The following is a 23210-nucleotide window of genomic DNA, read 5'->3' as shown; positions in this document are numbered from 1 at the left end:
TGCTGTACTGACAAGCTAGCTGGTTTCTACTTTTCATATTGATGAATATCAACTGAACTATGATCATAGGAATAACGCAGCAAAAATGAATTCTTTTTTGGGTGAAAATTCATTTTAATACCAGAATGGACACTTTCAGAAAAACAACTGAGAGGTGTTATATTGGTCTTTTAATGTTTGACCACTTAATTTTTTTTACTAAAGGGTTTTCCTTGTGACGGTTTTTGTACCATCGAGTTTTAAGGGGTTTTCCTTGTGAAGGTTTTTGCACCAGTAGAGTTTTAAAGGGTTTTCCTTGTGATGGTTTTTGCACCAATAGAGGTTTAAAGGGTTTTCCTTGTGAAGGTTTCAAATCAGTAGAGTTTTAAAGGGTTTTCCTTGTGACGGTTTTTGTACCAGTAGAGTTTTAAAGGGTTTTCCTTGCGAAGGTTTTTGCACCAGTAGAGTTTTAAAGGGTTTTCCTTGTGAAGGTTTTTGCACCAGTAGAGGTTTACAGGGGTTTGCCTCATGAATGTATTTGAACCAGTAGAGGTTTACAGCGTTTTCTTTGTGCAAGTTTCTGCACCAGCTTTAGGCTACAGGGTTGCTTTGTTGTGCCTTATCCAACCCCTTACATAAAGGACCTGAAAGGACCTGATTGCTGCTGTTTGTCTGGATTCTCTTGTGAAATCAACCTGACTCGACTGGGGATTGCACCCCTGCTGGTATAGCTCTCAGCTCAGGTCCCTTGATGCAAGTCTTCTCATCATGGCAAGGTCACAAGAGTAAAGGCATTTTTAATGGTTTTGACTTGGTTAAGAGTCCTCACAGTCAAGAAAAAACTGTCAAAAGTGTATGGTCATGGTGCATTCCCAGACCAGAACAGTTGGATTATACAGTATGTTCCCAATGGGGAGCACACACAGAAGCCTAATGCTACAATAATGTCCAAACTAATTTTGCTGTCTGAGGCTTTAAAATGAAATGAGCTAATGTGAACATTATTACTCTGTGTGGATCCCCATTGGGAGTATTTAATGGTTTTGACTGTGCCTTGATTTTGTCTTTGAAATGATGGAAGAAGTACACAAATCCTTTCTTGAGTAAAGCCCTATTTAGACAGGATTAGTTTTGCAAGGGGGGGCAATCATTATCAGATCAGTGTCTGTAATTTTAGTCCTGTCTGAATCTGCCATTTGAATCATTTTTACGGACTGCACACATCTGTGCCAGTAAAAGCCTGGCTTGACCTGGCTGGATAGATGTAGTTTTACTGTAATAATATAATGTAAATGTTACTGCAAACTGAATCCACTGTACACTTCGGTGAAGTTATGGCTCTAAAATATAATAACTGTGATCAATCATTTTAATTATGGAGTCAATTGAAAACCTATTATCTGCCAACATTGATTAATGTGTGATATGAGTGGTGGAGCTTGTGTGTGTGTGTGTGTGTGTGTGTGTGTGTGTGTGTGTGTGCGTATGCTTGCAATAGTGTATGCATGTATGTGGTTGTGGATCTGTGGATCTGCTTTAAAGCACTGCTGTCAGTGTTTGTGCAGCCAAACAGGAAAATCTCATGTGGTTGAAAAACTATTTTTCACTGTAAACAATCTGATCTCAGGAGGCCAAGATTCCTTGTACATGACATGTTTGTACCTGTCAATATTTGGCTGTAAAATCAAGAGAGATATTTGTTTTGGACCAATTTGTCCACCTAAACCATTTGAATACAATAGAAATCCTATTAAGACTGAACTCAAAAATGAGCTGGTGGTGGCAGTTATGCATTTGCCATCTGATGAAGAGACATCAGGTCTAGGTTATTTACTTGAGGATATTCTATAATGTGGTTACCTAATACTGGTTATGTAATCAAATTCATTGTCTGTTTCTTTGGCCTCCTTTACACCTAGCATTAACATGCGTCTGATATCCAGATTGTGTCTAGATTTGATGTGGGTGGATTATATTTACACCTGCCATTAAAATGTGTCTCTGGTATACACATTGAAATCCAATTTCTGTGTCCCTTGCCAAAACACAGATCTCCGAGTATGTCACTTCCTCTCGTAATATTTACGTCCTTTAATATTAACTCCTCGCCCATCCATGAGTATCCTGACAGTCCATTTTTGACAATAACATTTTCTATCTGAGCTGCCTGCCTCCTGTTTTATTTGCATGTGTTTCATGGTCGTATATACTGTATATATACATACATATGTATATTTATGTTTATATAGCTCCTATATGTGGATTGGAGATGCATTGCATTTACACTTTGCTGTTAATGAGGCCAAATGCCAAATCTCGGATGATCAAATCTTCAATCCAATCACCCAGGACACGTTAATGCCAGGTGTAAAGGGGGTCACTGTTTGTGCCCCCCTTCCTATATTTATGTTAGTTAAAATACAATTGATTTGTCAGAGACATATCAATAACAATAATTGATTAAAAAAAAATGTAAAAAATTGTAAAATCCAAGTTTTCTGTCAACAGTTATTTTTGGATTCTTCTGGCTCTCGTGGACGCTTACACAGGCTTAGAAGGTAGTGTGTCTTTGAGAAAAAATTGTTCCTATCCAAATAGAACACAACTATTGACAGAAAGCTTGTTTTTTTTTTTTTTTTTCAAGATAACATACTGAGTATACTGTGAGCGTCGATTATATTATACTGTGAGTTATTTATTAATTCGCTTAAGTAAAAGTGTCTTACAAGGTAGTTTCCAAATGTAGGTTACTGTGACATAGTAAACTGTCTTGTCTTTATGCCTAGTCTCTATACTCCACACGCTGAGTTGTAGGAGTTGTAAGTTGTAGTTGTAATCAGTGCTGGAAATGGCCAGATTTTAATGGGAGGACTCTACTCTGAAAATGTATCATACGATTTCTGCTTGTAGAATATTATGTTTAAACACTGGGCCTGTTTTCATAAAGGAAATCAAAGTAGGATACCTACTCTATTCTTACAGACTCCTTGGTGATCCTCCTTATTCTATGAGAAAACTGTTCACAGTCCAACCCTACTTCGTTAAGAGGTTTTATGAATATTTCCCTTTTTTACTTTTATGCCACATCACTATTAACTTCACAAATAGACAGGTAAGATGATGTTTCTGAAAATTCACTATTTCTCTGAATACTTTTTGTGCAGTGAATCTGCCAGTTCAATGATACTTTTTATCATTACTGTAAATCAATAGCACCTTTTGGGCTACCCACTGATGTACACACACACACACACACACACACACACACACACACACGCACACTGTTAATCTACTATCTATCTGCTCACTTCAGAATGGAACTGCTATCCAGTTATTGACTTAAGGAAGTTATTAGAGAGAGAGAGAGATGATTTATGATATTGCATTGCAGAGGGAGATTTAGACTTGCATTTCCTTACATTTCTAAGTTGTGGGTGTTGGTCAGTGCGTCAGGCTGAAGCAGCTGCCGGGCAGCTGCCAGCACGTTGGGTTACGTGGCCTTGGAAACCAGTCAAATTTATGGCGTTCTCTCTTGGTTTTATATTTTTTATATTCTGCGTACAAAACATTGAGCTCCGAGGTTCCACCCGAACTCAGGTTCTGGATAGATTTTAAAATAAATCAGAATTACGCTAATTGTAATATCAAACACAAACAGAGATCCGAGATCGTTACACTGTTGCACACGTTTGATATAAAATTATTGCAACAGTTGTGAAGGCATCAACTCCATTGAGATGACCGTTGTGAACCATCGTTTCATGTTTTTAGCAAAAGAAAAAGAATTCTATGCAACAGTTTGATGATCTCGGAGATGCCCGAGTTTCTGTGTTTGAGATTGAAGATTATTGTGATTTACCTTGATTTTCGCCATTGAGAAAATTCTTCCTGATTTTTGGTAAAAGCTCTGAGCTGGATTGCGAAACGTTTCAATCATTCATCTGGTCTGAATTTAGAATTGCTTTATAAATTCTATAATCAGACAAATAAAAAAAGTTCAGATTCTGAGGCGGAACTACATCCCCTTGAATTTTACTCCTGGAACGCTGTTTCATTTCCAGCACTGGTTGTAACTTAAAAAGAGTCAGTCCAGTTTTTTGGCTTTGTTAGCTAGGTACCTAGCCAGCAAGCTAATTTAGCAAAGCAACTGATGTTAACGTTAACATGCATTTAATAGCCACTAGCTACTAGTCAGATATCAGATATGCAAATCAGATATGTTAATCCAGTAATGTTAGCTGACCAGATACTATGGTTAGCTAGCCAACAGGTAATATTATCTAAACTCAAAATTGACTCGATGTAGGCCTGTCAGTGATTAAATGATCAGTTCCCAGTCAAAAACAGCAAAAAATTAATGATGTCTGTTCAGTTGAAAAAGCCAAGTCGTAAGTTTCAAAAAACAACAGCTGTTCTAAGCTATTGTTGCCTAGAACTGTGAACTTCCAATATGGCCGCCAGAGTTTGTGTTACGTCACTTGAAAGCCTTCTGTTGCTAATGTTACATCCATATTTTTGTCTTCACTGTTTTCTCTCTGTCCACAGTCCTCATCCTCCACTGTGATGGCTGTGTTGTCAGTGCCCCTCCTCTACCTGCTCCTCCTGTCCCTCCAGACTCCTGGCCGTGGTTCTCCTTCCTGCCCAGGCGGCTGTCGCTGCTACAGCCTCACCGTGGAGTGTGGCTCCACAAGCTTGCGGGACGTCCCCAAGCATGTCCCTCCCTCTACACAGGTGGGTTCACTATGGAGCCCGGGAGTGGCCGCTTTGTTGGAAGAAATGTATTTCATGGAAACAAAGTGTTAAACGCAAATCAAAGCTAGGTCAATGGAGACTTTGTTTCAATTCAAGCAGGCAAAACTACAAATATTAAGAAAGATCTTGAATCTACCGGACATATAAATGAAGCGATAAACAATAATCATCGATTGGATAAAGTTTATTGCTGCATGAGCTACAGTGATTCCTGTGGATCCCCCTACCGCAGTGTAAAGATGATCATACCGGGTAAAAGATTGATCATGATTAACAAATTACATGCTAATAACTTTATAATTACACAGAAATGATCATAAAGTAACTGGAAATTTCTGGTAATAGCAAGTAACTATTTGTAATTATAATGTGTAATTATAAATAAATAATATAAATATAAATATAATGGTAATTTCTGGCAATAAGTAATTATTAGCTTGATAACAGTAGGCCTACTACATGAATGTAGTAAGTAATAAGTCTGGAAACATTTGCTTATGGGGCAGTAAAAGCCTTATTGCACCTTTAACTCATGTGCATGAGATGCTACTGTGTGTGTACAATATATAAACAACTAAATTCAACTAATTATGGCAACTGAGTGAAATCAGTTTGAAACTTGCTGAACGAGCTAAATTGATCACACGCTTTAAAAAATGTAGTCATTTTTTATTAAATTGTAGGCATGTTTTAATTTGTTTGCAGGAATTATGAAGTTGTGCATACAAAATAATGAAAATGAGGGAACAAATTAACCAAAATGAGGCAACAATATGTATCTTATGCACTCAAATTAACCAAAACGAGGGAATGCAGTCTATCTCATTCACATGCAATATCATCTAATGTCCTCAGTGTGGTAAATCATGGCCACATCTTTAGTTTCCTGGGACCACTTTGGGCTTTATAGCTTGACTTAAGCCTGAAATTGAAAAAAACTTTGACAAAATCCATAGTTGGGTTGAAATGAGATAAAATCTCAAAATTGCTAATAATTTGAAAAGAATTATAGTAATAACAGGATTATTCAGCAATATTTTTTTATCAGAGCTGAGCCAAACAGACTAAGAAATTTGGTGTGAGCCCATAGTCAAGTTTATTTATACAGTATCTCATTCACAAAACACTTTGTTACAGTGCTTCACAAGGTTTAAAGAAAAAGATAACAGGAACAAGCTAAACACTTTCAGGAATGTTCCATGACTATCTGTATTGCAGGTAGAGGGATAACAGTGAAACTATTATCAAAATAGTCATTCTTCTACATTCTCTAATTGTGTTAACTTCTTGTAAATTAAATAATGTTGAGGTGAAGTTTAACAATTCATCAATTTGCTGGGGACCCCCTGGAACCCTCTCAAGGACCCCTGGTGGTCACTGGACCCCACTTTGAGAACCACTGGTCTTTTTCACCTTCTTCCCTGTTCACCTCTCCCTTCTCCTCCCACTCTCTCCATCCAGACCATCTTCCTCCAGGACAATGTTATTGGTCAGATCCGACGTCAGGATCTCTCTCAGCTGGGGCAGCTGCACTACCTCTACCTTCAGGTAAGACACACATACATATACAGTACATACAAACACACAAACACTGAGCTGAATTTCCTTATAAGCTTCATTGTTCAGCTAAAAACAGAACTGATTCCCCTCCCACTGTGTTTGGTAGCATGGCAACAGAATATCTCACATAACCAAATCACATAAATAGCATTGCTTTGTTGGGAAATTTAGTTCCTGACATATTTACATTACTGAGACATTATTAGTTATTGTGGATTGTTATCCATATATACAACATATATAATCTGCTGTCAAGTGTGATTCAGGTAGTAAAAGTGACTGCATGGCCTATGTAACAACACAACACTGGTAAATAAAAAGCCAAGCATTTGTTGCGATGTACCACTGTTACTGCAATATGTGATCGTTTTATGTTAGGGTTTGACAGATAAGGGTTTTGAAAACCAATACCGATACCAATATTGTTGTATTGAAAATGCCAATAGCTGATGTTTTTTTGCAGATATTATAATATATATAACATCTTTAAATTTGACCATTTTCATTCCAAAAAATTCCAAGTATTCAGTGTTTCCCACAGAATTTTATTCTTGTCTTCTGAAACATCAACTAAGGGTGCTTTCACACCAGCCTTGTTTAGTCCGTTTGAATCGAGCCCCGGAGCGTTTACCCCCTTGGTTCTGATCGGTTGGGGTGGTATGAACACCCTAATTGAACCCTGGTGCGGACCAAACAACCCCTCCCTGGTCCGCCTGGAAGAGGTGGTCTCAGGCCGCTTCCAAGTGAACTGTGGAACACCATTCAAACCAATAGCAGGAAGTGTACCATTTACTCTGCATTTTATTGGTTAAAAACATCATCTTCACATCCTGTTTTGGTGACTGGTGAAACTAGCGTTTGCATGGATCAAATTTTGGGGATTTTTGCATGATTGCAATTGTCAGCTCTATTGTTTGGACCAACTTAACTCACTGGTCGTGGTAGGATCTCATCAGAGCCAGCCTTCTTCTGTGATAAGATTGTCTGATTGCAGAGCGTCTTCCTCGAAATGCCTGTATTATACAATTATTTAATACCCGCATTCTTGACAGGCGTTCATGCGCAATCCTCTAGAGTCTGCTGATCTGCCTCCAAATCAAGACCGACATGAACAGAACCTGACGTCGCTCCATGATGTAAGATATAGTAGGCAAGGGTTTTATAGGATTTTTACCCACTAACTGACCAATAATCAAACAACATTTCCAACTACATGGCTTTGTTTACAAGCTCTGGACGGTTTGATTTTTGGCTTTGTGAAAGCGAACTGGACCAACTGAAAAACAAAACGATGTATCATTGTCACATCAGGTGTGAAAGCGCCCAAAACTCTAACTAAAACATTGAAACTCAGGATAGTACTACTACTATTACTACCACTACTACTATTGCTACTGCTACAAGTTTAATTCTAAGTGTGCTTTTGCTTTTTAGGTGCCTGGGGCCGGGTGAGGGGGGGGTGAATGCATGATTGGAGTGAGTGAAACTATGTTGCCGTTAAAAACTCCACCTGCTAACACAAAAGTACTGCAGTAGCACAGTGATGTTGTAACTGAGAATCGCTGAACAAAATATTTCATTCATACATTGAGCCACTATAGTTAGAAAATCATCAAGCTACTTCCTGGTAAGTGGATTTTTCAACGCACCAGCCTCCAGTTGGTTGATGCTTGTGTACTTCTACCATATGGCCTGGTATACGAGCGCACACTGGATTTCCCTCATGAAGAGCGCTTGATGCTCTATGGCGCCTAAAGAATGCATACCATAATTCCATGCGCAGCACATGGCAAAAAGCATTACAAAAAGCGTTACACATGAACGAACGAACGAACAAACAAACAAACGTTCTTATAGAGGTGCTGCTCCCGTTCATGTTTTAACGATAGCAGAGCACCCAGCCAAAATGGCCACAAGAGGAAGCGCACCTGCTCTTCATTTCATACTCATGTTTTATTTTGTGTTTTTTACTGAGCACCTAAAAGAAAAAAATTAGGCAGGAGGGAGACAGGTGGGAAATGTGTATCCTGTCTGGACACTAATGGTTTAGTGCAATATTGTTGTTGGATGTTGCTTTTAGTCTTTTGATCTTATCCATTTGATGTGATGTGTGATGTATGTTGTTCTGGCGCTGGTCGCAAAACAAATTTCCATGAAAATGGACAATAAAGTGTAATCTTAGGCTTCCTATGCAACTGTAGAAGCTGGGGAGAACCCTTTGAATCTCTTCCTTCATCTCCCCTGTCCTCTAAAGAACAGCACCAGGATAGATTAGATTAGATGCAAATTTCATGATCCCAATGAGGAAATCAGGTCATTGTAGCAGCAAATAGTAATATGATACAGCAAAGAAAAATAGAATATAAATAAAATTTGTTATATAAACATATTTAAACTGTGAATTCCAACACTCAAACATATAAAAGGGGAACAGGAAAACAGTGCCATACCTTTCTGAGTTATTTGGTTTTCCAGTATTCATAGTTTATGCGAGTGTACCACCAGTCACCTTCTATCCTTGGTGAGCTGAGCTGGTGCAATTTGTGAAACACTAGAACTAACAATACCACTGGCGTGAGATAGAGGCGGCCAATTGTTTCATCCATGGTCTCATTTGTTTACGGTAATTATACCAAGGTATCAATTAATTTGACGATGATATATTAGAGGTTAAATGTGTAATATTTCTGCTTTACTGAAGCATAATATGACTAGTAAATATCAGCAGAGGTTCCCAAATGGTAGTGAGTGAAACAAAGTGAAAAGCCATGGCGCACGTGCTGCAGAGATTTCTGCATTCAAAAACACAGGAGCGGGCTGAGGCTTCACACACAAAATAGCGACTCCTTACCTTCGATATGTTCCAAAAAACCACAGACAACAGGAATCGTGGTAATGTCAGTATCCTTATTACGGCAAGTGTCCATTGAACAAAAAAAACGCGCTAACTTGGTAAAACATGAAAAAACGTTCATTGTTGTTGATTCTGAAACAGTCCAACCAGCGCCACTATGCTGATGATGGTCTTGCTCTATGGAGGGCAAAGTGTTGACAACGCAATGACAACACTGAATGATAGAGGCCAGCATTGGACCAGAAATTACACACAGACCCTTCAATATTTAAAAATGTTACACATACTGTACTACTTTTAAGTAGAAATATACGACTGAAAATGTGCAAAAAAGTATGGATTCCAGCATTAAAAGCATGTGGAAAAATATTAATTGTAACCAAGATGGCACTGAACTCTTGGACGCCTGTTGCAGCAGGATAGGATCAAAACAGAAGAAACAATACCAAAGCAGTCAAAACATTCTGATTTTAATTGTAAAACATACTTCGTATTAACCATCTCCCTCATTTATCCATCTGTCCTTACCCAGTGCAATGTCAGTTCAGCAATGGAACTTGAAATCACTCCTGAGCAATAACCAATAACAAAGATTTATTGTTTGTTCACCTCTTCTTCCCCTGTCCAGAACAACACCATTTCGGCGGTGGAGCCCGGCTCTTTCCAGAACCAGGGCCAGCTGCTTGAGCTGGCGCTGAACGGGAACCGGATCCACCTGGTGACAGCCGATATGTTCCAGGGGCTTGAACATCTCCGTATTCTATACCTGGCAGGAAATGACATCACACGCCTGCTGGACTACACCTTCCGGGGCCTGCAGGTAAAGCAGATTAGAGCACATGTGGCATCCGTTTAATTGGAGTGCAGTGAGACGCATTCGCACTTTTCAGTTTTCCTGTTTCTTTTGATCTCATGGTAAGCCCCATGTGCTCTGCCTTGTGATGTGTACAATTAAATCCCTGTCCCTGCAGCGTCTCCAGGAACTCCATTTGCAGCACAACAGTATAGAAATGCTAGCAGACCAGGCGCTAGTTGGCTTGACTTCTCTAGCTCTGCTGGACTTGAGTAGGAACAACCTCTACACCATTGGTCCTGCATCGCTACGACCACTGGTCAGCCTACAGGTGCTGCGCATCACAGGTGAGACTAGGATACTGGGATGGATGTGAATGTGAACATGAAGGTGAACAGGAACATGAACGTGAACATGAATGAGACCACAAACATGAATGTGAATGTAAACATGAACACAAACATTTTTTCCTTTACCACCATTAACACACTCCTGTTGGTGGTTTATTATTATTTTATTCATTCGAGATGTTGAGGGAAAAGACAAGAGAGCTTTTTTTTTTCTTCCAGAGACTCTGTCACTGCGTATTCGTTCCACTCATTTAGGCTGTTCCTCCTTAGACAGCTTTTATTTATTTTGTTTTATGATACGCCTGCCTACTGACATTCATGTTACATTTTTTCTATGCTTGAAATGTGAATCAGGCACACACAGTCATCTTGACTTGTAGGCAAGGCATGGTATTGTTTGGGCAGTCAGCTTTTTGCCAATGTGTTCCTGTATCATGTTGGCAATTGCTATTAAGCAATTAGCTATTATTAGGCTATTTCAAACGTTTTCCTGCTCTTGTTGCTCTTATGTCTTTTCAAAAATAAATTATTTAATAAATCACCATGGTAACACGTTAACAAGGCAATAACAGCTTGTGATCATAGCCCTGCGCCCTGTGAAGAGGTAACGTTAGTCATACAACATAAACTGTTGCATATGGCGTTACTTTGACCTGACACAGTAGAATCAGAAGCATATAGATGAAGATATTGGTTATGACTTTCATTTAGGGGCCAAAATATTCAACATAATACACTATTTGATGGTAGGATTTTGCGCTGTATCACTGGAGGGACTCTGAATCTGTTCCAGGTAGAGCCGTCCAGTGCTGAAGTTTGTAAGCCTGTCATGACATCTGTGGTGCTGTCCAGTGATTCCTTTCATGGATCATAAGGACTATGTTATTAAAAAAATAATAAAAAACGCCTACAAAACGATTACAGGAGTACCCGCTGAGGATTTGAAATGTGTATTCTATTAGAAAAAATGATGATTTCTTGCATCTTTAATTGACTGTGTGCTGGATGGGGCTGGCAAGAGAGACGTGACAAAGAAAGAGAAAACCCAAGCAAGTCTGGCTGTCATAGGAAGAGGATACATAATAGGCTGGCTGGCCTTGGCTGGCAGAGATGGCAAATACTTGTTCATAGGCTTGCTTGTTCTCTCTTTTGATGCATCGAGATCAATAAACCTCTTAAAATGCAGTTGTTGTAGGCCTGCTCTGCGGTTCTGCGCCTTCCAGACATCAAAGATTCCCAAACACTACCGCCACCAGCTTCCTCAATAAGACTAGATGAACTGGATTTCAACTGAATACTATACATAAGGTCTGTCTGTGTCTTTGTTTATACCATTCTGTTAGACAATCCATGGCGCTGTGACTGCGCTCTCCACTGGCTGAGGAGCTGGATTGATGAGGAGGGCCAGCGGCTGCTCAGCTCGGCGGAGCGACGTCTGGTCTGCACTGAGCCGCCACGCCTCTCCCACCTCAGCCTGGTCGAAGTGCCCCTCAACAGCCTGGTGTGCATCCCTCCACTGGTACAACTAGAGCCTAGGAGGCTAGCTGTGCGACTGGGAGAGAGCCTGAGGGTGTCCTGCCATGCTTCTGGGTACCCACGACCACAGGTGAGGGCCACAGTTGCCGGGGGCATTGGTTTACTTCAACATCCAAATTGCCTGGCAGTTATTTTAATTTGTCATTGATGATAATAGAGCTGAAATGTGTCCCTTTTGGTTGGCTTTGGTTCCAGAAGTAAATTCTCCATTTCGCATAACTGAAATGAGATGATTCACAAGCTTATAACAATAGATTCAGAAAAAGATTATATATGAAAAATGTACAAATACTTTATGTACAAATACTGTGTACATAAAGAGGGAATGAACTGCTCATCCCACACAGCAGGGTTCTGCAGTTCTGGTCCACATGGACCGGTGTCCGGCAGGTTTTTGTTCCTCCGTGGCAGTTAATGAGGCACACCTGGTCTCAGGTAGATACAGAGCAGGTGTAGCTCATTAAAGCAATATTCCACTTTAACATAAACACACATAACACACATAAACACTTTCTCACCAAGATCAGATGCAGCTGGGACGAGTTTGTAATGTTTGTAGCGTTTGAATGAGGCCACAAAAATAGCCTGAAAACTGACATTTAACATTTTCACTGTTTGTGAACAGATTCAACAACAGATCCTGCTTTTAAGACAATAAAGCAGTTCTTGGTTTACACTAAAATTAGTATTTCAAACTAGATCCGGTCTCCCAAACAGGAACTATCTCTCCTAAATGGTATCCCTCCGCTATGTTCTCTTCTATCAATAAAAATGCTATTCGGCAAAATTATGTTCTAAAACGTTGGACAAACAGTCAATTGAAAATCACAGTAGCAGGAGTTTTCAGGCTATTTTTGTGGCCTCATTCAAATGAATGGGAAGTAAAAATCCGAACACTACAAGCTCGTCCCAGCGGCGTCTGATCTTGGTGAGTAGAACCAAGAGTATGCAGGACACTGGCACACGAGGACCAGAATTGAAGAACCCTGCCAAACAGGATTGCAAGTTATGACATCAGTTCCATTCCCATTTTCAACAGATAGTAAATAATAATAATAATACTAATATAATGGAATAATGTGATTCATAATACTCTGTTACATCACCACACAGCCATCTTGGTAGGAAATCTTGAAAAAGTGATTGTAATACATTAACAGGTGATGTAATCAAATGACAGCCACAGAGCTGTCATATTGTAAGGCACCATATTGATTGGAAATACATGTGACATCATGGGAATACTGTGAATAGTGATTACTGATTTGTAATGACTCTTCTCCTTATCCCTAAAAAACACGTTTGAGAGTAAAAACATGATGGAGCAGTGTCAATCACACATACAGGTTGCTAGCAGACTTACATTACATCACTCTGGTCTGGCAACCAACCAAGTGTGACTTTGAAGCGGGTAACATCTTTATGGTAACAGCAATGTCTCCATTTGGTGAGAACTCGCTAAAGCTGGTTGGTACTGTAGTATTTCAGAATGAAATTTCAAATGATTCGTTCAGTTGATCTTTCATTCATTGATTCAGTTGGCCATTATGTGCAGGTGAGAGAGTGAAGACTTCTTGTGAACGATGAACGAGAGTCGAAAGAGTGGGTTGGCTCCACATGATTCTTGTTCACTCTATATACAGTCATGGGCGGAAATTACGGGGGGGACAGCGGGGTCCGGACCCCCCATTCCTGGGAGAGTTGTCCCCCTCAATATATCATTGTAAACATAACTATATAATTTTAAATAATATAATAATATGCATTGAAAGCACTTGTGCTAATTATAGACACAAAACAATGCGTTCTTAAGTTTCTAAAGATTGCGCCCCCCCCCCCCCCCCCCCCCCCAACCCCCCCCCCTCTCATATGCCTCACAGTGGTTTGGTCCACTGCCTACCTGCCTCCCCGAACCCCCACACACACACATTAGCCCTCGGTACGAGTGTGTGTGGAGGATCTCTGGAAGTGTGTCAGTGGTGGCAGACCTCCAGTAAGTAGCTGCTTCGCAAAGGTTAACTTAAAACAAAGGATGTGTCAGACATTTTTCTTTCCTTCTACCACTCAATAGAATAAAACACATTCACAATTGTAACCAGACTACATTTTGTTCGCTCCATTACCTCGCGGTTGAATCTTGTGCGTCAGCGTGTTGGTACGGAGCAGCCGCGTCTCCTAATGCATGTATGTCTATGGAGGCAGGAGGTCTATCCACAATTAAAATCCTCATAACTCACTGAATTTTCGACCGATTTTCAAGCGGTTTGGTTTGTTACAAATGCCAGACATGTATTTATGATACAGGATACTTGGTTAAATTAAAATGCGGATTTTCATACCAAAATTATCTTTTGTAGATGGTAACAGTAATATTTCTATAATATAATAGGCTATTTAAGATTAACTTACCCTACGTAATTAGGTTCTAAGTATATTCTTTTTTTCTTACTGCATGTAAAATGGCTGCCACTATGTAATTGTGTTTATAATTTTGGAAATAAATGAAGACTTAATTCTTAAAAAAGACCCTGAAGTAAGTTTCTGGCAGGCTTCATAGCGTTCTGGACTTTTACACATTGACAGCAAAACATTAGAGATCTGCTTTTTCGGGAAAACTAAATCTAATTAGGCATATATTAGCTTTAGTTCAGTTAATGGGTGTTGCATCTCACCTACTACTGTAAATAACCTGCATGCTGTGTGTGTGTGTGTGTGTGTGTGTGTGTCTATTTGTCAGCCAGCCAGGTCAGTTAAAATGGCAGAGAAAAGAAAAACAGACATCCGATCATTTTTCAGTGCACCGAAATGCCAAGTAGAAAGACCCCAGTAATATCAAAGGCAATTTGATAAAATCTTCATAAGAAAGGAATGAAGTGCTTATGGAAATGTTTCATAATGGACTTCTATATACATTTAATACAACAGTACTTTTGGCGGCACCTTTGGTGTCCCCTTCAGGAATTGCTCTTGAGAAATTTTTCTGTTTATTGTCCCCCCCAACAGTGAAATGAAATATCCGCCCTTGTATACAGTATATCTACACTTAAGAGGGTTGTGAACGAGGTAATGTCTACCCAGTACCACTAGAGGGCAGCCTACGCTCATGAAAGTAGACACAGTTCTCAATCAATGAGAACTGTGCATGCAGATTAGAAGAACCAAGATAATTGATTTCTTATTCATCGCTCATCAACCTATATAACATTACAAAAGTAGGAAATGCTACAAATAACTAAACTAAAACAAATAAAAAAGCGAGTATATGTTATTTCTCACACATACTCTCTCTCACCACTAAACAGAACCTACCCACATGCAGATTTTTAACAATATAAAACTTGACACACACTGTATATTTCCTGATCAAAAATATTCTGAGCTAATCTCAAAATATTGGGGGTAAAACCCTGAAAGAAAGCCCTTTGCAATGCCACTGATGATGAAGACATTGACGATGATGAGTATAATGATGATTAATATAATGATCATGAAGATATTTTTGATGAAAACATTGTGTGCATTGGCAGGTGACCTGGAGGAAGGCGTCCCAGGGCAAAATGGTGCTCTCTCCCAGAGGCCTGGTGCAGGAGCTGGGTGCTGGAGGAGGTGGAGGAGGAGGAGCTGGAGGAGCAGAGGAGCACTCAGAGGAAGGCAGAGTCCGTCTGCAGAAGATCGATGGCGAGCGCTTCGACCCTGACACCGGCAGCGGCATGTTGTTTCTTAGTAACGTGACTGTGGCTCATGCAGGCTTCTATGAATGTGAAGCCTGGAACGCAGGGGGTGTGGCCAGGTTGACCTTTCAGCTGGCCATCAACTCGTCCACTTCCTCCTCCTCCTCTTCCTCCTCTATCTGGGCATCGTGGTCCCAGGTCTCCTCGCCATACTACCCTTCTTGGCCACGGTTGAGGAACCATCGTCCCGCCGTGGGTTCGGATGTTAGCCGTGAGCCATTGTATGCCCTGGGCAGCATGGCCTTCAGTGCTCTGGGTGCTGCCACTCAAACAGCCATAGCTGTAGGTATCTCACTCCTGGCTCTTACTGCACTCCTGTTGGTCGCCATGATCTACAGCCGGCATCACCAAAGAGAGAAGGAGGCTGATGGAGCCGAGAAGGTGTGTGTCTGTTTGTCTGTGTGACAGCTGGGTTCAATTCAGCAAGGGGAATTTCTTAAAAATTAGAAACTAATAAAATATACTTACTTTTAATGTCCAACCTATTGAGAAATACGTGTGAGTAATTGCTAAGGCTGGGTATAATTTTTGGCATCAATACCAAAGTCAATATTGATTACCAAACAATACTTTTTTTTCTTTACACTTGTCTGACTATATGGATGAAAGCAATTTAGTCCCAGTTTTCATAGAGGCAACAACAGCCTCTACAAATAAATAGATTAAAACATCTTTCCTTGGAAATTGTTTGATATGCACAATAATAATAAAATTATCTTTACTATCTGATGACTTAAAAGGGTTCCCTGAGATGGAGCAAGAAATGCTTGGGGAGACCCAAAATGAAAATTCAATCATTATGTAACTACTCATCCCCATGTCAGTTGAAACTCCATTGAAGTTGGTAGGACCACCAAACACACAGCCCCTGTAGTTCCATCTCAGCTTTCTCCCAAACTATTGAAGTTAACTGGGCCATCTTTTTACAGCTTTGTTTTTGTTTTGTTTTTTTGCCTTTTTCCCAATTCCCCAAAATTTTCTTCCAATTTTGTCATTGCCAATTCCTGATTTGCTCCACAGTCCCCAACGTTACGCAACCCCTCTGCGGAGGGTGTAGACTACCATGTCTCATCTGATACACGTGGAATCACCAGTCACCAGTAGTTGTGGCCATGTTGTTTAACCGATTGAGGGGAAAAAAATGAACTTTTTGTATAGCTTGGTCTGGTAGTGTTGTGTAGGCAAAAAGTGAAAAATTGAAAAAGAAGAAGCCGAAAAACAGTTATTCATAAAACCCAACATGGTGGAAAATCCAATATGGTGGAAAGTGATTTCACTATGTGAACTAGATTTGGCTTGATCCAAGGAATCTATGGAAAAAATAAATTTGTCAGTTATTGGCCAAAACGTAAATTGGTGGCTGTCGGTCTTACAGTTTTTGAGCTCCAGACACTTTTATTGGAGAAAAAGAAGAAGTATCCTGACAAACTAGAAAATATAGCTGCATGGCAGTGATGCGCTGGTGGACCTGGTTGTTATTGATAAAGGTTGGAGCATATGGAGTTAGTTATACAATTTTGCAGCGGGTTTTTACTCCAGCTCAAAGGTGAAGTGTTAGCTGAATGTTGACATACTAAGTATTCACTAATACGTTGTTTAACATGTAAGATATCTCCAGGGTGAGACTCTGCTGTGTCTTCCCTTTCCATACAAAATGGTGGATGCCCCAAAACGTGATGTGACCCTAAAGTGTGGCCATAGCAAAACTATTGTGACTGGGTCAATTCCGTTTACTATGGCATAGAGCATTGCTATCTGTGAGCATGCTGTTTCAGTTAACTAGGCGACAGGCTGCTTACACAAACAACAGTCCTGTGAATAAATAGTCTCAGTCTGCTCTTGTATATAAAACTGCTTTTGGAAAACTGCAGTGAAAGGCTTTATCAGAAAGCATGTCTTACTATGACAGCAGTAAGAAACACTAATCTGTTTACAAACAACACACAAGGGGGCAACTATTTGATCATAAAACAATAATCCAAATGATTTTGATGTAGCGCATCACTGCAACCATGTATTGGATTCAATATGACACAACATATAGTAATAGCATAAATACATTAAATATTTGATAGAATATATGCATTTCCTCAAATGTCTCAATCCCTTCTTGATAATCCATTTCTTCATCGGTGATCCAGCTGTCCTGTCCGGTCCAGATGATACGCCTCCATCCTCATCGCTGCTTTCTAAGATAGCCTCCAAAGCTTCTTTTATTGTATTCTTTCTTTTTACCTCCACCAACAGAGTTGTATGGGGGTTATGTTTTCGCCCCATTCCGGATTCACGTAACACCATCAAACTTTATGGCCAATCAGCAGACAGAAGAAGAGGCAAACCATCCATTATTGGCCCAATCAAAACAGCATCGGGGCACTGGAGAGCTCATTTCCAGTTTATGTTAGAGCTCCACTACCAGCGTTGCGTCGCGTTGCCATCAGCGTTGCGCCAACGTGACATTCTCCCTGCTCCACAGAGCGCGTTGACTTTTGAATGGATTCACTAGAAAACAATCAATTCAACTATATTTCAACAAGGAAGAATGCGTGCGTCAGCCATCGAGAATTGAACCTCGGCGATTTTTTCGCTTGGACGCAGTCATCGGATGCAACACAAACACAACGCGAGCAGTGGAGCATCTTTCAGTGCTGGTAAAGGAATCATTCCTTCGATGGCTGACGGCTGATGGCAATGCCTGGCGCCCGATGGCTGTAGTGGAGCAGGGCCGTTAGACATAACCGCCTTGTTAAATTAGGGTAGCCCTAATACTACAGACTGGTAGAACATCTGCAGCAGCCTGTTGCACACATTGAAGGATCTTGCTCTGTCCTTTCCTGTAGAGGGCCTCAATGTTGTCCGACCAGTCCAGTTTAATGTTGAGCTGCACTCCTAGGAACCGATAAGAGTGCGCAATCTCTACCTCCTCCCGTGGATGGTGACAGGGGTTGGGGGCTTCCTGCTCCTTCTAAAGTCCACCCCCAGCTCCTTGGTCTTCGTGATGTTGAGCTGGAGGTGGTGGTTGTCGCGCCAACCTACAAAGCTCTCTACCAGGTCCCTGTACTCCTCCTCATTGTCCTCCGTAATGCAGCCGACAATCGAGGAGTCATCAGAACTTCTGTAGGTGGAACAATCCAGAGTTGAAGCAGCACCATTTGAAACTACTCAAGCCAAAAATGTCTGTGCTGTCCTTTCAGACAGAGAAACCAGCAAAAAGATGTTGCAGCATTGCTAATTCCAGACCCATTCACAGTCTTCAATCTGCCAGTTTGTCTGCAAGCTGCCCTTTCACACACAATCATTACTGCTTTTGTTGCTAAGCAATGCAAGATACACACAAGTGTTTGTTTACACTGATCAGCTGTTAGTAATGGCGCAGAGTACGGAGGAAGTTTTGTTTATGTTTTCAATATATTTTTTGCTTGAAAGCGTGCTAAGGTAATGGAATTTATTTGACCGCAAGAAGATATCATGCAAAAAGGAGCCTTCAATGATACAAGTAGCCACAAGCTAGTAAGTAAGTAAACATTGGCTACATGATGGCGTATGGTAGTTGGTGTAATGGAAAGGTATTTATTTTTATACTTTAGTTTTTAACCATAATAACAATGCCAAAGACTATTAAAGATAAAAGAAATGCAGCCATGTTGTAGGCTATTTATTCTTAATGCAGTTATGTGACTGAATATTAAGCTTATTAGGCCTAACTTGGTTTGGTTTTACTGATGTTAGATCCATTAGAGTGATGCTTGTAACACATAGGTGTTTAATTGTTTAAGAAAAAAAAAAAGAATGACAAAAATATGGGATTGTCCCTCAATATTAAATGACTCAGATGGGATCGGAGACAAAACAGTTGTACAAGTTAATTGTGACATCCCTAGCTGAAAGTCTTCTTTCTTTCTTTCTTTCTTTCTTTCATTCTTTCTTTCTCTGCTAAAAGTGTATGCAGCTCAGAAACTGTAAGTCCTACAGCAACCATATTTGGCAGGTGGGCTCCTGTAGTTATTAATAATAAAAAAAATATATTTTTTAGGAAGCAAAACAGGAATTCCACAGAAGTCCATTCTCGGACCACTTCTTTTTAGTTTATATATAAACGATCTTCCAGAAGCATGGCTCAGAAACTCTTGTTTAACACTGAACATTAAGAAAACTGCCAATATGCTTCTAGTCCAGGAGATGGTCCTCACCAGATGAAGTAAATACATTAAATCTAAAAATAATGGACAATCCATTGAACAGGCCTCTGAGATCAAATATCTTGGTTTGATGTTAGACTCCCATCTAAAATGTATACAAATGGTGAGCAGAGTACCGTAAAACTTCAATTAATATAATAATAAAAACTTTTATTTGCTTCAAACACTGAACTCAACCGGCCTATATTTGGGACAGGCGTCTATATGGGACAGGCCTTTAATTCCTAAAACTCTTGCTCAGCAAAGATGGGAAATACTATCAAATTGTTTATTTGCTGGTAAACCAGTATGAATATTACTTGTATAAAAATTAGGCTATCGAATAACATATCAATTACGAATCATTCATTTGATCTCGCTCCGAGAGACAGCGCATCTAGGCCAACCTCATGCACTGAGAGAGTGAGAGAGAGAGAGAGAGAGAGAGAGAGAGAGAGAGAGAGAGAGAGAGACGTATCAAAATACCGGTAGCCTACCTTAGAAAGCCCTTTTACCGTCTTCCTCGGACAGACGTTGAAGTTCAACTTTATTTTTTCGCCATTCTCTCACTCTCTTGGGATAAACGGAGAAATGTCTTGCTGCTGCATCTGAGTTTTGTTCAGCAAATTTGACAACTGACAGCTTGAATTTCAGGTCGTACTTTCTTCTCTGTGCCGCCATGGCGATCAGCAAATGTGACTGACGTTTGAATGCAAGTAAAAAAAAATAAACTGGCAACTGGCTTCTAATTGAGATCGGCCTTTATTTGTCAAAACGTGTAGCCACACCCGGCCAGTAAAAGGGGCCGGCGTCTAATTGGGACTCGGCTTTTAATTGAAGTTTTACGGTAAAAGCAAAATCGATATACAAAATCTATATACATTTAGTCTGATTAGCAACTGGCTACAATTTCATGCTGCAAATATTTGTATGCATTTAATGATTTTCTCACACTTAAGTTATTGTGTAACATCATGGTCTCAAGCAAATCCTACTGTAATCAAACCTCTTAAGATGATATACAATCGTGCAAAAAAAAATCTTGATAGGAAGCAAATTAAGTTTCACCATTGCCATGTCACACAGAAATTAAACATTTTAAGTTTTGATAATTTCATAAAATTTGCTAACACAAAACTCATCCATACATGTATATTATCAGGCTCCTCAGGTACTCCGTGACATGGTGAAATCTCTTTGGGTCTCTGGCTCAATCACGAGGGGCTCCTGTGGGGAATTGCAAAGTGCCTGATCGCAAAACCTCCTTTGGACAAACAGCTTTTTCATATGGAATTCATTACATCTCAGAAATGATCATAATTGGGATCACTTTAAATACAAATTGAAACAGTTTTTGAAGAGCAACCAGTCATGCAGTCATGGATGACCTCTCTCTTTCTCTGTCTGTCCCCCTCTTTCTTTTTCTTTGTTTCTTTTTCTCACACCAGGCTATCTCTCTCTTTTGTGTGTATGTGTGTGTGTGTGTGTGTGTGTGTGTGTGAATACCTGTAAATAATATCTTTGGAACCATCTTTCTTATGTTGACAACATCCTTTTGTGTGTGTATTCTATATCTGTTTTTAACAATCCGTTTTTAACAAAAGCCCATCTAGGGACAAACATTACAAATTATCTTGGGCTATAAATATGAAAAATTTGTGACATCACACTATTTAAAAAAAAAAAAAATCTGTCTATGTATCTATCCCTATTCAAATAAACATTGAAATGAAAGAATGTGTACAAAATTTGGTATTAATAGGTCAATAATTGAAATTGAATTGAAATTGAATTAAATTCAAGATAGCAGACATAGGTGGTCCTAATTGCAAAGTTGTGAAACTTGACGACCTGAACATATGTATGAAGTTTTGCGTCAATTCGACATACGGTGGGAGAGTTACAGACCGAACCGCTATAGCGTGACCATCTGGCCAATGTGAGTCACTGGCCTTGCTTCGGTAGTGGGGGGCCATAGGAGACCACCTGCGAAATATGATTGCTGTAGGACTTAAGGTTTCAGAGCTGCAGACACTTTTATCAGAGAAAAAGAAAGAAAGAGAATTCCAGCAAATACAATAGGGTTCCAGCACCTTCAGTTTCCCTTGTCGCTGAGCTCTATAGGGAATGAATGGACTTCTGGTAACTTGTTGATCGTGTTGCTCGCGGAGGGGATGCACAGTGATGGTATTAGGGTGGGAGTGGAGCAACAATAAAAATGGATTTTTGGATCAAGCACTGGAGGTTGGCACTGAATGCCTTCAAATTTTAGTATAATTTTAGCAGTAGTGATGTGATTTAGTAAATACCTAAACACTACACAAATGTGATACCCAGCCCTAGCAATTGCCCTCTCATTAGCAACAAATTGCAGTTTCTCTTTATATTTTCAGTTGATTACATTTAAAGGTGTCTAAATGTGTCTTTCAGTGCAATTGTAGAACACTTAACACTTTTAAATAATACGAAAAAGCGGTCAGAAATAAAGCATAAAGTCAGGTCAGCTCAAGTCAATAAAGTCTGCCAGTCTTCATCAGGGTGATGAACCCAAAACCTTGGTGTGCCTTGGTCCCCGAAGGAAAACCCTGTCCTGTACCCTGAACTTTTTCTTCTATGCTTCTTAGACAATTCTCTTACCTGGCCATCCAAAGAGCACCTTGTTTACACTCAACAACCTTTTTTTTAAATTATTTTCCATACACACAGAGCATACCAGTACATTTTTTTTTCTTTCTATTTGTAACACTTTTAAATATTCTACTGTATTGCAATGTACATAATACTAATAAAGCTCCATCTTAACACGCAGGAGGAGAGCATCCTCTACGTGAATGACTATTCTGATGGCCCAACCACTTTTGCCCAGCTGGAGGAGTACCGTGATGAGCGTGGCCATGAGATGTATGTCCTCAACAGGGCCAAACCTGTGTTGCCACCAGCACCGCCAACAGCTGTCACCACCACTAACCTGGGTTACCCCGCCCCATCAGAGGCCCTGTCCTCCAGCCCCGCCCTCTCCTCAGGGCCTGGCCAGACCATGAGCCCAGCCCTGGCCCCCAACAAACAGCAGCAGCAGCAGCAGGAGCCCGACATACGGACCATGCGGAGGATGGCAGGGGAGGGAGGGGAGGCAGAGCCTGTGATCACGTCAGAGGCCGAGGGAATGTTTCTCAACCATACAGGCCTCTTCATGGACTCTCAGATCGCCTATGAGATCCACTGTTGAAGGGAGGGGAGGATCCACTGGATCATCAAAGACAGAGAAGGGATGTGATGTTAGATTTTACTGCTCTAGTGTGTGGTTTTAATGCAGCAGTGTGTCTGAGACAATAGTCCACCGCAAAGTGTGTCACATTTTATCTCAAGGGTGTTAGGGACCTACTGCTGGAATCTGATAATAAATGAGAGAAATACTCATCCCTGTGGAAGGATTTACTTTTTAAATCTACTGGTTCTGGAGGAGGGAAGAACTGGTAA

The 23210-nt window shown here is 40.3% G+C and overlaps 1 protein-coding gene across 1 annotated transcript; it reads left to right on the top strand.

Annotated features, from left to right (window-relative positions):
• Positions 1–4542: 4542 nt before the first annotated feature.
• LOC139916417 (leucine-rich repeat-containing protein 24-like) lies at positions 4543–22959 on the top strand. Its single transcript, XM_071905286.1, has 7 exons — positions 4543–4710; positions 6193–6279; positions 9774–9965; positions 10117–10285; positions 11632–11894; positions 15352–15936; positions 22543–22959. The coding sequence occupies exons 1-7, from the start codon at positions 4543–4545 to the stop codon at positions 22957–22959; spliced, it is 1881 nt and encodes a 626-aa protein (XP_071761387.1).
• The last annotated feature ends 251 nt before the right edge of the window (positions 22960–23210 follow it).

Source organism: Centroberyx gerrardi, chromosome 9, assembly GCF_048128805.1.
Source record: "Centroberyx gerrardi isolate f3 chromosome 9, fCenGer3.hap1.cur.20231027, whole genome shotgun sequence".
NCBI classification, from domain to species: Eukaryota; Metazoa; Chordata; class Actinopteri; order Beryciformes; family Berycidae; genus Centroberyx; species Centroberyx gerrardi.
This window is presented reverse-complemented; position numbering and strand designations above follow the sequence as displayed.

Excerpts from the sequence above, each read along its gene's own strand:
- LOC139916417 (XM_071905286.1), top strand. The coding sequence starts at position 4,543 with ATGGCTGTGTTGTCAGTGCCCCTCCTCTACCTGCTCCTCCTGTCCCTC. Across the intron at positions 4,711-6,192 it reads ATGTCCCTCCCTCTACACAG|ACCATCTTCCTCCAGGACAA; the intron begins GTGGGTTCACTA and ends CTCTCCATCCAG. Across the intron at positions 6,280-9,773 it reads TGCACTACCTCTACCTTCAG|AACAACACCATTTCGGCGGT; the intron begins GTAAGACACACA and ends TCCCCTGTCCAG.